This window comes from Azolla caroliniana, unplaced genomic scaffold, assembly GCF_043228905.1.
Source record: "Azolla caroliniana isolate FFs.n. ecotype wild unplaced genomic scaffold, voAzoCaro1.0.p SCAF_5, whole genome shotgun sequence".
Taxonomy (NCBI): Eukaryota; Viridiplantae; Streptophyta; class Polypodiopsida; order Salviniales; family Salviniaceae; genus Azolla; species Azolla caroliniana.
This window is the reverse complement of record NW_028230440.1, coordinates 10,002,786-10,017,935: the sequence shown is the minus strand read 5'-3', so window position 1 is coordinate 10,017,935 and position 15,150 is coordinate 10,002,786. Positions and strand designations below refer to the sequence as shown.

Here is a 15,150-nt window from a genome sequence, read left to right as displayed (position 1 = left end):
CAATAGCTAAATAGTCATCAATAGAATGAAATCAACAATCTGCAACATATTCCTCAAATTACACAGTAGATAAGTAACAGTGGGAACAAGTAATTAAATTCTTCATTGAATAATGTCATCTCTTTACATATTTATAAATTACCATTGGAAATGTCTACAAATCTCCTATAAACAGCTGAGCTCTTGCTAGTCAGTGGAACGAGTCTACATATATTATCCGCATATTGAGCTCGGTATGGAGTCCACAACCATGCACCTAGTTGGCAGCTCACTGTTTGCACCAGGTACTGTTCAGGCATTTCCTCGGGTAGAATGAGACAGCATCTCCGAATATTGAAGTAGTGTCGGAAATGTTCTGTATCCAAAATCAATGTATTGTCAGCATTATATTCAGGCCAAGTAGCCCAAAAATCAGAAAGCCTCTTGAATCTTGCAGCTTCCATCTGCTCACAATTTTCTCGTGCCCATTGACCTTTAAAACGACTTCGCCATTTTGGGAAGAATCTTGCCAAACACTTCCACACATCTGATTTTGGTTTTTCACTCCAAATAAACAAATCGAAGTACTCCGCAGCCCACTCTAGAAACTGATTTGCGTCCCTCCTTGGCTGCATATATCTCACACTCATCAAGACTTTATCCAGCTCCAAGATCAAGGCTCTTCGCTCGACTTCTAGTGGTTTAGGTTTCCATTCCTGAAACTGAGCCGCTGTTACACCATTTTTTGGTAGGATACGATCAATCTCAATCAGCTCAGGTTCGGCTGACACAACTGGTGTCCTTTTCCTCTTTAAACCCCTAGTCGACTGTGTTGGGCCTAGATTCACATTCTGGTGCTCTTGTTTTGTCGACTTAGTTATCAATCCTTGGATTACCTCAGTGCATGTAGCTACTGTTCTGCTCGATATCAGTCCACTGGTATCACATGCTGCATCTACCTGCAACACCAAGTCATCCGTGCTACATGCTGCATCTACCTGCAACACCAAGTCATCCGTGCTACATGCTTGATCAACTTGTGTGACCAGATCACTTGTGTCAGTTGCTACATCTACTTTCAAGATGGGGCCCTTTAAACATGCCGCAACATCAACAGTATCCACACTGCCATTGGCCTTACGAGCAATAGAATCAAACCCTTTAGACTCTGCAACATCAGAAAACACCAACATATTCACACTCACAAAGTAACTACTAGTCTCACAAAACAATATCCTGAACATCAAAGAGTTTCAGTCATAGAACAACACTCTTCAAATTATCTTGGAAAAACATCATAGAGTTCCATTACATAATGTGGATCAAGCAACAACCAATCTGAGGTTTTACTTGTCCAACAGGATAGTAAAACTTCATAAAACCCTAGCAAAATCCCTAAGCTAACAATCATATCCAACTAAACAGTATTTCGCTCCACTACGTCTGGGCCCCTTGACCGAGTAACTGGTCTTGTTCCCGATCGTGGCCCCTTCTTCAGCCTTTTTCTGGTTGGTTCCCCATTTAGCCTTGCTTCTAGGACCCAATGCGCAAGTGTGTCCTCCTCCGACAACCTTCCCATCGCCTCAGCAGCTAATTGCACATCAGCCGTTTCTTGAACTAGCTTTTCAAGTACAGAGGGATCTGTTTGGACATTTTCAGTAGTTGGGCTCGGTGGGGTGGAATCAAGGTCTTGAGACTCGAAGAAATGTTGCATCAAGTGTTCATAAACACTGTTGTTGTGAACCTCAGTTTTACATGTTGTTTCCACTATTTCATGGCATTTCACATCGTTGCCTAATTCAGTACACTGTTCCAAAAGAATAGGGTGCAGCTGATCTGAAGGAGATGTGATAGCAGGACTCTTACTTTCAGCCACATTGGCAGTAGTATCCTCATCTGTTGCAGCATCATCAGCACCAGACACATCATGTGCCGTCCTTAATCCACAAGATTCTACAATAACATGACAGTTATTTAGGATAGCTAATTAGCTACTTTACTAAACTATGGTAGAAGCTAGGATAGCTAATTAGCTAGTACGATAGCTAATTAGCTAGTATGATAGCTAATTAGGTACTTTACTCAACTATGGTAGTAGTTAGGATAGCTAATTAGGTACTTTACTCAACTATGGTAGTAGTTAGGATAGCTTATTAGCTACTAGGACAGCTAATTAGCTGCCAGTAGCTAATTAGCTACTAGGATAGCTAATTAGCTGCCAGTAGCTAATTAGCTACTAGGATAGCTTATTAGCTACTTTACACAACTATGGCAGTAGCTACTAGGATAGCTAATTCGCTAGGATAGCTAATTCGCTAGTAGGATAGCTAATTAGTTGCCAGCAGCTAATTAGCTACTAGGATAGCTAATTAGCTACTCGGATAGCTAATTAGTTGCCAGTAGCTAATTAGCTAGTAGGATAGCTAATTAGGTACTTTACTCAACTATGGTAGTAGCTAATTAGCTAGTAGGATAGCTAATTAGGTACTTTACTCAACTATGGTAGTAGCTAATTAGCTAGTAGGATAGCTAATTAGCTACTAGGATAGCTTATTAGCTACTTTACACAACTATGGCAGTAGCTAATTAGTTACTAGGATAGTTAATTAGTTGCCAGTGGCTAATTAGCTAGTAGGATACCTAATTAGCTTTTTTACACAACTATAGTACTAGCTAATTAGCTAGTACCATAGCTAATTACCTACTAGGATAGCTAATTAGCTAGTAGGATAGCTTATTAGCTACTTTACACAACTATAGTAGTAGCTAGGATAGCTAATTAGCTACTTTACTAACTATGGTGGTAGCTAGGATAGCTAATTAGCTACAATGAAAGCTAATTAGCTACTTTCTCAACTATGTAGTAGCTAGGATAGCTTATTAGCTACTAGGACAGCTAATTAGCTGCCAGTAGCTAATTAGCTACTAGGATAGCTAATTAGCTGCCAGTAGCTAATTAGCTACTAGGATAGCTTATTAGCTACTTTACACAACTATGTCAGTAGCTAATTAGCTACTATGATAGCTAATTAGCTAGTAGGATAGCTAATTAGCTAGTAGGATAGCTAATTAGTTGCTAGTAGCTAATTAGCTAGTAGGATAGCTAATTAGCTTTTTTACACAACTATGGTACTAGCTAATTAGCTAGTACCATAGCTAACTAGCTACTAGGATAGCTTATTAGCTACTTTACACAACTATGTCAGTAGCTAATTAGCTACTATGATAGCTAATTAGCTAGTAGGATAGCTAATTAGCTAGTACGATAGCTAATTAGTTGCCAATAGCTAATTAGCTAGTAGGATAGCTAATTAGCTTTTTTACACAACTATGGTACTAGCTAATTAGCTAGTACCATAGCTAACTAGCTACTAGGATAGCTTATTAGCTACTTTACACAACTATGGCAGTAGCTAATTAGTTACTAGGATAGCTAATTAGTTGCCAGTGGCTAATTAGCTAGTAGGATAACTATTTAGCTTTTTTACACAACTATGGTACTAGCTAATTAGCTAGTACCATAGCTAATTAGCTACTAGGATAGCTAATTAGCTAGTAGCTCATTAGCTGCCAGTAGCTAATTAGCTAGTAGGATAGCTAATTAGAAAAGACTAAGCTTATTAGCTACAGTATGGTATACCTGTTTGTTTTCTCCACTCATTTGGTAGAGTTGTACTGCAATCTCCCAAACAGAATGCAGCAATTCGACAGGCATGTTGAAAACAAAGCAGATGGTATGTGTGGTTGCATGGTTGTAGGTGAACCAACAAAGACGCAGTTTTGTCCTCCACACCTAACCCGCAAGCGATGCAACGTGCTTGAACTGTCAATAAATCATTTTCTGGTTCTACTTCATTTGGTAAGGGAGCAAGAATTTTCAGGTCCAAATCCTGTCTGGTCCTTACCATTCCCTCCACAAAATGTAGCTTCTTCTTAAGGCAGCTAACTACCTGTTCTTGATGAATGTATTGTTCCTTCAACGCAACAGAGAAATTTACCGATTAATTATTCTTGTTGTTGAAAGATACACCAACTTTGCTCAGGAATCGTTAACTTACTTGAAGCTTATCCAAATTGTAATCTGCAACAGTATTTACACCTAGAAGGTCCAGGTTCATTGAAAGAACCTGGATCTCTATTTGCAGTTCTATTTTACGCTGGGGATCCAGTGGCCCCTCTAATTCAAGCTCCTGTTGCGCAACCTATTCCAGATAATGCTTGATTAGCACATTTTACCCGTTATTTATAACACAATCACATACCGGCAAAACAATAGTTACCTGAATCTTATTTCTAATTGTTGTAACAGCAGAAGTAACTTTGCTCTCCATTGCAGAAGCCATTGTGGCTTTCTCTAAATCAGTCTTAAAAAATGCCAATGTCTCACAGGCTTCATGGACATTTTTTAGCATATAGCTAACCAATGTCTCACCTGTATCATCGACATTGGCTTTCCTTGGGTGTCGGTGTGGTGTATGCCCCCAGTCTTGCTGGGAGTCGGCAGTTGCATCAACAGCTGCCATGCTCCAAAATCTGTCTATTTTTTGTGCCAAGGTCCCCATCTTTCGGCATCTTTTTACCGATGCCTCACCATAGACTGCCCAAGCTACCCTATACATTTCAGGGTCTCTAGATTCCTTCGCTGTTTTGCAGTACTCATATGCAAATGCTCTAGCAAATGAAACTGACAACTCATTGTTGACTGGGATCTCCTGATGAACTTTCTGGTGCAGTCTCATGCAGTCATCGTACAAGTCGGCTCGTACATGCTTGAGCTTGACCTTGCCTTTGACTCTAGGCACTGTATATACTGTCATCCAGTCTATATCACTGATCAATTTATCACTTAGGACAGCAGGGTCAACACCCTCGAGTGACAGACCATAGGTGTTGTGGAAGTCCTCCTTTGTCTCGCAAAATTTTGCGAAGTTTAGCACTCTCGTATACGGAGGAACGAGCCATCTGAAATATCATTTCAGAAATCAGAAATAGTGCAAAATCAGAATATGTGAGAATCAAAAACCCCAATCAACAACAACAAAAATGGTGCAAAATCTTTAACTTAACCTAATCAAAATCTGTAATCAGAAGTTTGAAATCAGAAACCCTAATCAAAATCTGTAATCAGAAGTTTGTAACCAGAAACCTTATTCAGAAATTCTAATCAGAAATTTATAATCAAAAACCCTAATCAGAAATTTCAATCAGAAACCCTAATAAAAAATTTCAATCACAAACCCTAATCAGAAATCCTAAGCAGAAATTTATAAACAAAAACCCTATTCAGAAATTCTAATTTGTAATCAAAATTTGTAACCAGAAACCCTATTCAGAAATTCTAATCAGAAATTTATAATCAAAAACCCTAATCAGAAATTTCAATCACAAACCCTAATCAGAAATTTCAATCACAAACCCTAATCACTAAAGACAGGATTAAACACAAAAAAAGTAATATAAACACACCTGTTGCTACTCCCCGATTTGCGAGACATCCTTGTATGGGACTCCAAGGACTTCGCCCTATTCGATTTTGGGGAAATATGAATCGGCACCAAAGTTCAGACAGTAGTCAAAAAGAAAAAACAAATGTTTGGGGTTTCTGTAACTGAAACATACCTGGACGATGATCGAGCGGGTTCTGTGTTGTAGCTCTCAATCTGCAATGTCGATTTTTTGCTGTTGCGGGAGCTACGTCTGCATTCGTGCTCTGAGTACTCCATCTGCGTTCAAAATCAGACTTAGGCTAAACAGGAAATTGATGACATTGAAGTCGACCTTAGATGATGGTGATATTCCCCAAGTTCCACTACGTCTGAAACAGAAGTTCAAATATTTGAGTTTTTTCATAAATTAGTTTTTCAAATATTTGATTTTCCCACAAGAAAGACTAGCTAAACAAATAGCTAATTAGCTATGGCCATTTTAGTAGCTAATTAGCTATAATAGTGTTTCCACTCGCATGCTTTTACCCAGGTGTATCTTTGATAATGTGTTGCTTCTTTGGGAAGCTATGGCATTGGCCGGCCGCTCCGTATCGAGCTCAGCTATTTTGATGTTAGACTTCGAGAAGGCCTACGACCAGGTGTTATGGCCCTTTTTGGAAAATGTGATGCGAGGTTTGGGCCTACCTCAAAAATGGAGGAATTGCACTTCTGCACTCTATCGGACAGCTACGTGTAGGGTGTTGTTGGCTGGTTCTAGGGGACCCGCCTTCCAACTACAACGCTCAGTGAGGCAAGGTTGTCCCCTAGCCCCATATCTCTATCTCTTTGTAACCGAGGTTTTCTCCGCCTACTTACAAGCACCAACCAGCGGGCTGCAGGGATTGCCCATCCCCAATGCGACTGAAGATTTGCTGTTATCTGAATATGCCGACGATACGGTTCTTTTCTTGCAAGGTGATGAGGAGAATTTGCAACGGGCTGAACATCTTGTTGAGGACTTTTGTCAGGCGGCTGGTGCCAAGATCAATTGGAATAAAACCCAAGGCCTATGGTTCAGTGAACAAGAGAAACCAAGATGGCAACCCCATGCCGATTTTATGTGGGTCCCTGATGGGACGACGTTCAAGTACCTTGGATTTACGATGGGGAGGTCAATCCCCAAGGGAGCGCAATTGGCCCATGTACAAGCCAAAATAAAATGGAAGTTGAACCAATGGAGTAGATCTAAACTATCCTTCACTGGTAGGGTCCTTGTTGCGAACCAAGTGTTGCTCGCTACCATGTGGCACTCAGTCTCCTACTGGATTATGGACCCTACAGGTCTGCACGTGATTAAGGCTGCCATCAGGGGGTTTATATGGTCAGGTAAGGACAACCCAAGGGCTGTTGCTAGAGTGTCATGGTGTTGGTTAACACAACCGCGGGCCAAAGGGGGGCTTGGCCTCATAGACCCCTTAATGTAGAGTCGGTCATTGCTGGCTAAAATGGTGGTTCGTTGCCTCCTGCCAAGTAAGGGGTGTTGGAAGGTACTACTTCGCAACAGGCTGCAAGCAGGGACTCCCAAGTATGGTAGGCCTTGGCCTTGGCACGAGCGGAGTCCCACCCAAGCTAGCTTGCCATCCGGAGGACAGGGTCGCGAACTCCATCTTGCGAGCATGGTGCCATCTACGACAGCATTTGGTCAAACACACCCCGGAGACATTGACCGAATGGACTAGACAGCCACTATTCTGGAATCCTCACGTGCGAACAAGTGACGACACGATGTTAGAGCAACTTAAGGTCCTAGCATGGGGAAAGCTGGCACTAACAGGCCTCCTATCATTAGACGATTGGAGACGCATGGATGTTTCAGGAAGAGCCCAAGAGGACCTTCCCCCCCCCCCCCCCCTCAAGGGAGATACGAAAATGCGGAGACTGATCGTTGAGGCAGTTGACAAGGTTCCGATGGGGGAGGCGAGAGAACCTGCATGGTTCAGTCTCTTTGATGAGGTTGGAATGGTCAAGTCGCTAAAGGGTGTGAGCGGATCGGGGAGAGATACAGTTTTTGGGGACAGTCAAAGCAGGGGCTCTTGGCACCCAATCCGAGTGGTGGCACAAGTTGACAACATCTGGAAGACAGACCCAGATGTTGCTAAGGTGGAACCCCATTGGAGATTAAGGGTATATGGTTGTCGCCCCCTTGTCGATCTGGACTGGGACCCAGGGGATTTCAGATGGAAACATGATGATAGACTCCATCACTTCTTCGATTACACCACTAAATTGGGTCGGACTTTGCAGCTGCAACTAGGCAACCCCCTTCACAATGGCTGGCGAACATTGGGCATCCCCGATGAGGCGCTCATTACCTTTTGGAAAGGTCTCTAGCGTCTCCACATGCCTGAAAAGATCCAGCTCTTTTGGTGGCAGATCGGTCATAATGTGGTGCCCGTTGGCGAATGGCTAGATAAACGCGGTGGCCCGTTAGGCTGCCCACTGTGCTCTCGAGCTATTGAGACTCTGAGACATTGTCTGTGGGATTGCCCTCAAGCTCAAAAGATTTGGGATAGAGTGATTCGCCTCCTTGCGGCATGTGAAGTTGAAGGAATAGCCTCGTGGAGCGCTGCGGCATGGATTGGTCACTCCGTCGAAGGGTGGACGGACACCGTCAATGCGGATAGTTGGTGCTATGTATGCACGAGAGGCAAAATCGTCAAGATCCGTTTCGAAAGAGGCTTGCAGCCCGCATCCCCTAGGTTTCCAGAAATCTGGATGCTGATCGCAGGTTTCACCTTGTGGTATATATGGAAAGCGCGTTGCCTCAATGTTTTCCAAGGTACGGTACGACCCCGGAGGAAGTGATCATGGACATATGGTTCACGATTATCAGTTGCATACGAGGGCAACTGGAAGAGATTTGCAGCCACTCCAACGACGTGATCTCTGCCCGGTTGCGCTTTTGGCAGAAATGGAGGAACACACCTATGGTTATGCAAGGCAGGAGTGGCCCGAGGTGGAATTACCAGCCCCCACGTTGGTTGTTTCCTACTCACCTGCCACCCTCTCTTCGTTGTAGGCCCCAAGAGTCGACTCGTACTAGGCAACAGTGAAGGGCATCGCCTTAGATATAGGTAGCTTCTTACATTAAGTTAGGCCGCAAGGCATTGTAAGGAAACCAAACCGAACCATTTAATAAAAAATTTAAACTTAACCACTTAAATCAAACTAATTAAACATCTAAATAAACAAAAATACATTAAATTAAATAAGCATTTAAGTTAAATTAGTAATAAATAAAAGAAACTTTAATTGAACCATTAAATTAAATAAACATTTAAGTTAAATTAATTAAATCAATAAAAAACCATTAATTAAACCATTAAATCAATAAACTATTAAGGTGAAAAAAATGTTAACCCAAAACCTATAAACCCGAGTTTTAGAACTAAACCAAACCGTTTATCAAAAATCCAAACCAAACCAAACCATTAAAAAAATTGGAACCAATAAACCGTTAACCATGGCTTAACGGTTTGGTTCGGTTAGATCTCAAATTGTGCCCTTGCTAGCATTGGGGCACAAGTGATGAGAGTAGTCGGCTATGCGCACACTACCCTAAACAAGTTTGTGAGTCTATCACACATTGATACAATGCTCTGCCTTTCATAATATTCAACCATGCTTTCCACATCTCTTCGATCGAGCCCAATCCTTGCACGAATTTCTCTCACAACCACAATGTGCATTCTCGATTGCAACATTCATTAGTAAAGTTCTTGAACATCAAGAGTCGCTACTCACTTTCACATGTATCACGCGAACGTAATATTTTTGGTCTCATAGGTCATATTTGACCTCCGAAAACGATAATATAATCTATCTATCTATCTCTCTCTCTGAACCTTAAGTTGTTGCAAAAGCAAGCAGATTTTAAGAGCGTTTGCATGTGTTTTGACTATGTGTATGTTAATGTGTGCAAGAGAGCGTCAGTCAATCCATTAGATTGACCATGAGCATGCATGTATATGCTACAGTGGTTATGTGTGTGCGACTATTGAGTTGGAATGCATTCTTTTCTACCAATTTTATTCGTTTACTCTCTTTGTTTCATATTTGGGGAGAATGTGATATTCTAGTCTCTATCAACAACATTAATGAATTTAGCTATAACCGTCTTGAATATTTTCTTTTTCTTCCTTCTTTGAAACTTCCACCTTCTTACCAACTTACAAGTATGTCTTCTTTTTCTTTATCATAGTGACTCCCTTCCAACAATAACACTAACTTCAAACCTCTTTCTTTAATTTGACAAGAGACTACCACCACTTCTTGCTTTACTTCAAAGAGAAGCTTAAACAACTATTTCCTTGCTATTCACTTCGTCTTTCTCCTTCACGGCTCCCCTTGGAGTTCGTCATAATGTGATGACATAACTAAGAATTCATATGTTTTCGTATCATGCAAGGCCTAAAAATCTTAGAATGTTAAGGACATCTTAACAAATACATTATTGGATGAGGGTGAATTAAGATTTAGTTCATACTTGAGTCTAGTAGCCCTAGGGAAACCACTATACTACAAAGAAATGCACATTTGCATACATACTTACATATCCATGTATAAACATACTTGCTTTTTTTTTACTTGTGTATATCTATCAAACATTGTTCTCAATAATGTGTGCACATATATAAATATGAACACACATGCATAACCATACACATATTCATTATTTGACATGAGCAATGTGCACTTACCTAATTAGAAGTGTTGAAGGCATTCCCGAGTACTCTTCAACAATTCCTTCTTTGCTCTTCTAGTAACTCTATCTTCATGAAGTCATTGTTCTCTCCAAATGCCTCTCTTCATGTCAAAACTCCAAATGAGAAGTGAATATGAAGCATATGAATATAAACAAAATAATAAGGTAGTCATTCCTATATGGTGGTAGCAAGGTAGTCTTGAACCTCCAACCTATAATAGATCACACTCATGACCTAGTGTTGCTAGCATAACTTAAATATTGTTTGAGATGACAAGGAAAAGAACATGATGAATCCACATTTTGTGAGGGTTTGAAAGTTCAAGTAGACAGTGCAATGACAAAACATCACAATAAGCAAAATATGTTTTGAGGAATATAAATGTAGTGACATCGTGGCAAATTTATGATTACTTAGGAATTGAAAATTAACCAAGAGAATCAGAAGTCACCAACCCTAGTATATAAAAAAATGACTCAGTCAGCAAGTTTGGATTGACCAAGAAAGGGCATTTAAGAAGACTTATTCGTAAAAGAAAATAGTTAAATTGTGGGAAGGGTACTACAAATGTCTTTTGAGGAAGTCCTTCTCGAACACCCATTTCTTATTCCATCTATAAACAGAAAATATTTGAGATTTTAACAGCTAAATTAAGAGTTCCTATCTCCCTTACATATCCACTCCACTGGGTCACCAACAGATGTCAAACGATTAGTAAATATCCAAAGAGAGAGATAGAGAGAAGAAGAAGAAAGAAAGATATATTAACGTCTTCTAAGGCCAAATTTTGGCCCATGAGACAATTAGTGTACAATAAAATAGGGTGTCTACCTAATCATCAAAATGCAAATAAAAATAAAAATAGAACTTATGCTAAAAGAGTTCTAGTATTTGTACAAAACATGTTATGGTACAACATATTCGATAAAGGAACCTAGCCATTGAAAAAAAATGCTTCCAAATGGATATAACTAGAAAGATGAAATAGTTTCTCTATATTTACTAATCTAATACAAACTAGAAAATATGATAATTGCAATGTGCACATCTTGCTAAACATTTTTATATTAAAGACAATCATTATGTAAAGCGCATTTTTCCATAGCATGAAGAAGCGCAAATGACAGCATTACCTATTAAAGACAGTGTCCTAAAGCAAGTATTGATCTATGATCATTTGAGGGAATTGTTGAACATTTGTGATTGACGTGTCACTATGTGAGAATGCATGTGTTCTTGTTTAGGGCACAGTATAGAGCTACTAATGTGTCTCAACTTGTGATTGAAAGTTTGATCATTAAATTATACCTATAAAGTAGTACGAACGAAGAAATAACCAAAGTTTCCTCGTCATGACATTTATAATAGGTCCCAAAAATTGATAAGGTGAACAAAGACTGACTTGTCGCCTTTTGCAATGCCAATCAATATGTGAAATAAAGTTGAAAATCTAAGCCAATCAATTTGAGAGATAAAGTTGAAAATCTATACGGAAATGTACAAGCTGGAAATTTAAATATGTGGTAGACAACCACTACAATTAAGATAAGGGGAAAAAAAATCATTGATTGAATTATTTATTTAAGTTTCAATCAATCTTTATCTAATCGTGAAGGAATGTCCATAAGTATAATATGTTGCTTGCAACCTTAGATTGCTTCTCCAAGTGACTAGGAACACGTTAATTGACAGGTTTACATGATGCCTGGTGCATAAATATATCTTGCAATCCAGATACCATGCTGAACAAAGGTCATTGCGATCTCAAACATTTTAAATCATGGACCACATTTGTCATTACATAAACTTAAACTAGAAACCTCTTGCACAACATACTTTGTCAAGACTCTTGAAAGTAGATGGAAATCCCCAAATATAGTGACATAATTACAGGAGAGAAACCTTGACGCTAGTTACACCAACAATGGAGCAAAACAAAAGTTACATCGTTATTGAACAATGATGATTATTAACAAGAATAACAATGTCAATTGCTGTATGAATATTCCAAATCTGCTATGGTGTTATGTATAGGATTTCACATATGTTATTATATCACACAAAGGCTTTTAAACGGTCTCCGGAAGCTCTGTTCTGAAGAAGGTGTTAGTAAGATACCGATGCCAGCAGGAATATGCTGGAACTTTGTATGATTTCTGAATGAAAAATGGTTCCAATATAGATACTTTCCAAGCAATGCATTAATGGTTCCTTCAGATGAGGTTTTATTCATTGATATATCCACTTTACCGACTGATATATCAGCAATGTTACCATTTGTCGCCGAAGGTAAACTTTTCATAGTTAGCTTATCTTGCCCCAAAGCTGCAAGCTCGACAGAACCTTGATCATCATAAATTGTATGAGCGATCTTTAGATTATTATTTACAACCAACATTGCATTACCCTCACCATTCAGTGTGCTATTTCTATCTCTTGTTTCAGTTGGGGCTGTTGTTTTGTCCCTAGTATAAACATGTGATGTTGTGCTAGTTGTTGCAAATTCAGAACCCATTTCAGAATGCATGGCTCTACAAGTTTCTTTTTCCATTGAAAACTTGGCAATTTCGACAGGAGCTTTGACAATTCCAGGATCATCATCATTTTCATTCTTTGTATCATATTGGTCACCATTGTGTAGCCATGAATGTTCTTCTTGCCCTTGCGTAGGAACTTTTGCCAGAATCTCCTCCAAATTTGTCACTAAGGCCGAAAGCTCTCGGCTTATCAAATCAGAAATCATCATCAAATCAGACCGAGGATAACCCAAGGCCCTCACCATTTCTTCAGCCACACTCCTGGGAGTGTCAGACCTCAAATCAAACTGAAAATCAATGTCACATGACCTACACAATTCTTGTATGCGTATCCTGAGGCTTAAAATATTTTCATCTTCCACTTTTCCAGATACATGATAAGTTCGTCGGAAAGCACATATGCCATCTCCATTTTCTAGCCTGACTTGTTCAGAACATACATCTTGTTTTCCATTTCTTTTGCTATCTTTGTATGCATTGGGCTTTGCTGCCACGTGTTTGGTCTGATTCATAACCATATCCTTCTGCTCGACTGTGGAAATTGCTCGTCTTGCATCAAAATTCTTCGGAACATGAATGGAATCTGAACTCATTTCTTTGCAATGGAGAAAGGGATCATCCAAGAGTTCCATGGCAGATGGCCTTTGAGAAGCCGGTAGCAAGCACCGATTAATGAGCTTAAGTGCCAGAACATCCTTCACCTTGAGTAGTGCTTGTGGTTTCTCCCCACTGATAACCTTCTTGTAGATTTGTGCCAAACTCTTACATTCACTATATGGATACTCGCGAGTGAGTAGCTCCAGCATGCACATGCCAAATGAATAGATATCAACTAATTCATTATAATCCTCTTGAAATATCTCTGGTGCCATGAACTCTGGAGTTCCAACTAGTGTATGCATGTGATGTGTCTCATCAAGTATAGCAGCAGATCCAAAATCCCCAATCTTCAAAGTATCATTTGAGCTACACTTGACAAAAATGTTCTCACACTTGAGATCCCGATGTATGATGGGTGGGTTTTGTGTATGGAGATGAGCTAGCCCTTTCAAGATTTGACGACCCCAACTAATAACTGCCTTTCTGCTGATATGCCTGTGCTTCAACCTATAGTTCAATAGCGTAGAAGAGCAAAGCTCGGTGATAAAATTGGTCTCACCGGTGGTTTCATTCACCCATGCACTATAAAGCTTAAGGATACTCTTATGCTTGAGCCTTTGTAAGAGGTAAATTTCTCGTTGGACGGAGAGGGTTTGCTCTTCAGGTCCTTCAGTAGGAGTTTTAGATTTATTCCATGCAACTTCTTTGCAATCTACCAAATGATATGCTCTGTAAACGGTCTTCATTGCACCCTTGCCAAGCACTTCGGTGTAGCGGCCATATGTGCCAGAGGGATCATATTCGACGAACTCCTCTTCATTAGAGTTCTTGTTATCATCATCGACAACAACAATATCATTACAATTGTGTTCATGGATCTGTCGGTGTTGATAATCATGATGATCATGACCTTCTTGAGCATAGGCTTCATCAATACTGCCATCATTGATGTGAAATTGAGGGCTGTCATCATCATCAACATGGTGAATACCATCATGATCACACATCTGATGCTGGGGTCGATCACCATCATGGACATCATTATGAGCATAGGTGTTATCATGGACCGGGGAATCACACTCAACATGATCATAGATGTGATGAGGGGGATGATGTCCATCATCATCACCATCATCATTAACATGAACCTGATGAGTTCCATCATCTTCATGACCATATGTATGAGGGCAGGGGTAAACATCATCAACAAAGACAACATGACCATGACCATCATCAACATCAATATTAGGAGCATAATCAAACTCTACATGATGCTGTTTATCATCATCTCCGACATCGTGGACAACAGCACGAGAGATTTGGGATTCAGGGGGCTCATCAGCTTCCTCATCAAAAGCTCCCTCAGAAATCATCATATGTTGGAGTAGATATGGGGCAAAGGCAAGCCAAAGAATAAAAACAGGAGAAACAGTTCAATCGATTATACCTGTGGGGAGGAGATCGGGAAGCAAGAAAACAATTTGTGCAGGAAGAACGGGAGGGGGGGTGGGGGGCGGTATATCCACAGATTCAATTCTTAAGAAACAGAGCTTCGAAAAAAGAGGGAGAAGAGGGCAGAAGAAGAGGAGGAAGAAAAAGATGATGTTTATATATATATTATATATATCATAATATGTATATATATGTATATGTAAATAGTTGAGCACTGATTTATTTTTAACAACAATAACTCCCACTAGAGAGAGAAGAGACCCTTTTTAAGGATAATATAAGGCTAAAGTTTCCAATGGATCTCACATGTGGCCTGGTCTCTCTTTCTCTCGATGGTTCCATCGATCCATCCATCGGATCGGATTATGTATGTGTATGCGATTTCGATTT

At 40.0% G+C, this 15,150-nt stretch overlaps 1 protein-coding gene across 1 annotated transcript; it reads right to left on the bottom strand.

Annotated features, from left to right (window-relative positions):
- Positions 1-12,027: 12,027 nt before the first annotated feature.
- LOC147864107 (putative serine/threonine-protein kinase WNK2) lies at positions 12,028-14,909 on the bottom strand. Its single transcript, XM_087319785.1, has one exon. It carries the CDS (start codon positions 14,682-14,684, stop codon positions 12,222-12,224), a length of 2,463 nt encoding a protein of 820 aa, XP_087175911.1. The 5' UTR covers positions 14,685-14,909; the 3' UTR covers positions 12,028-12,221.
- Positions 14,910-15,150: the final 241 nt, after the last annotated feature.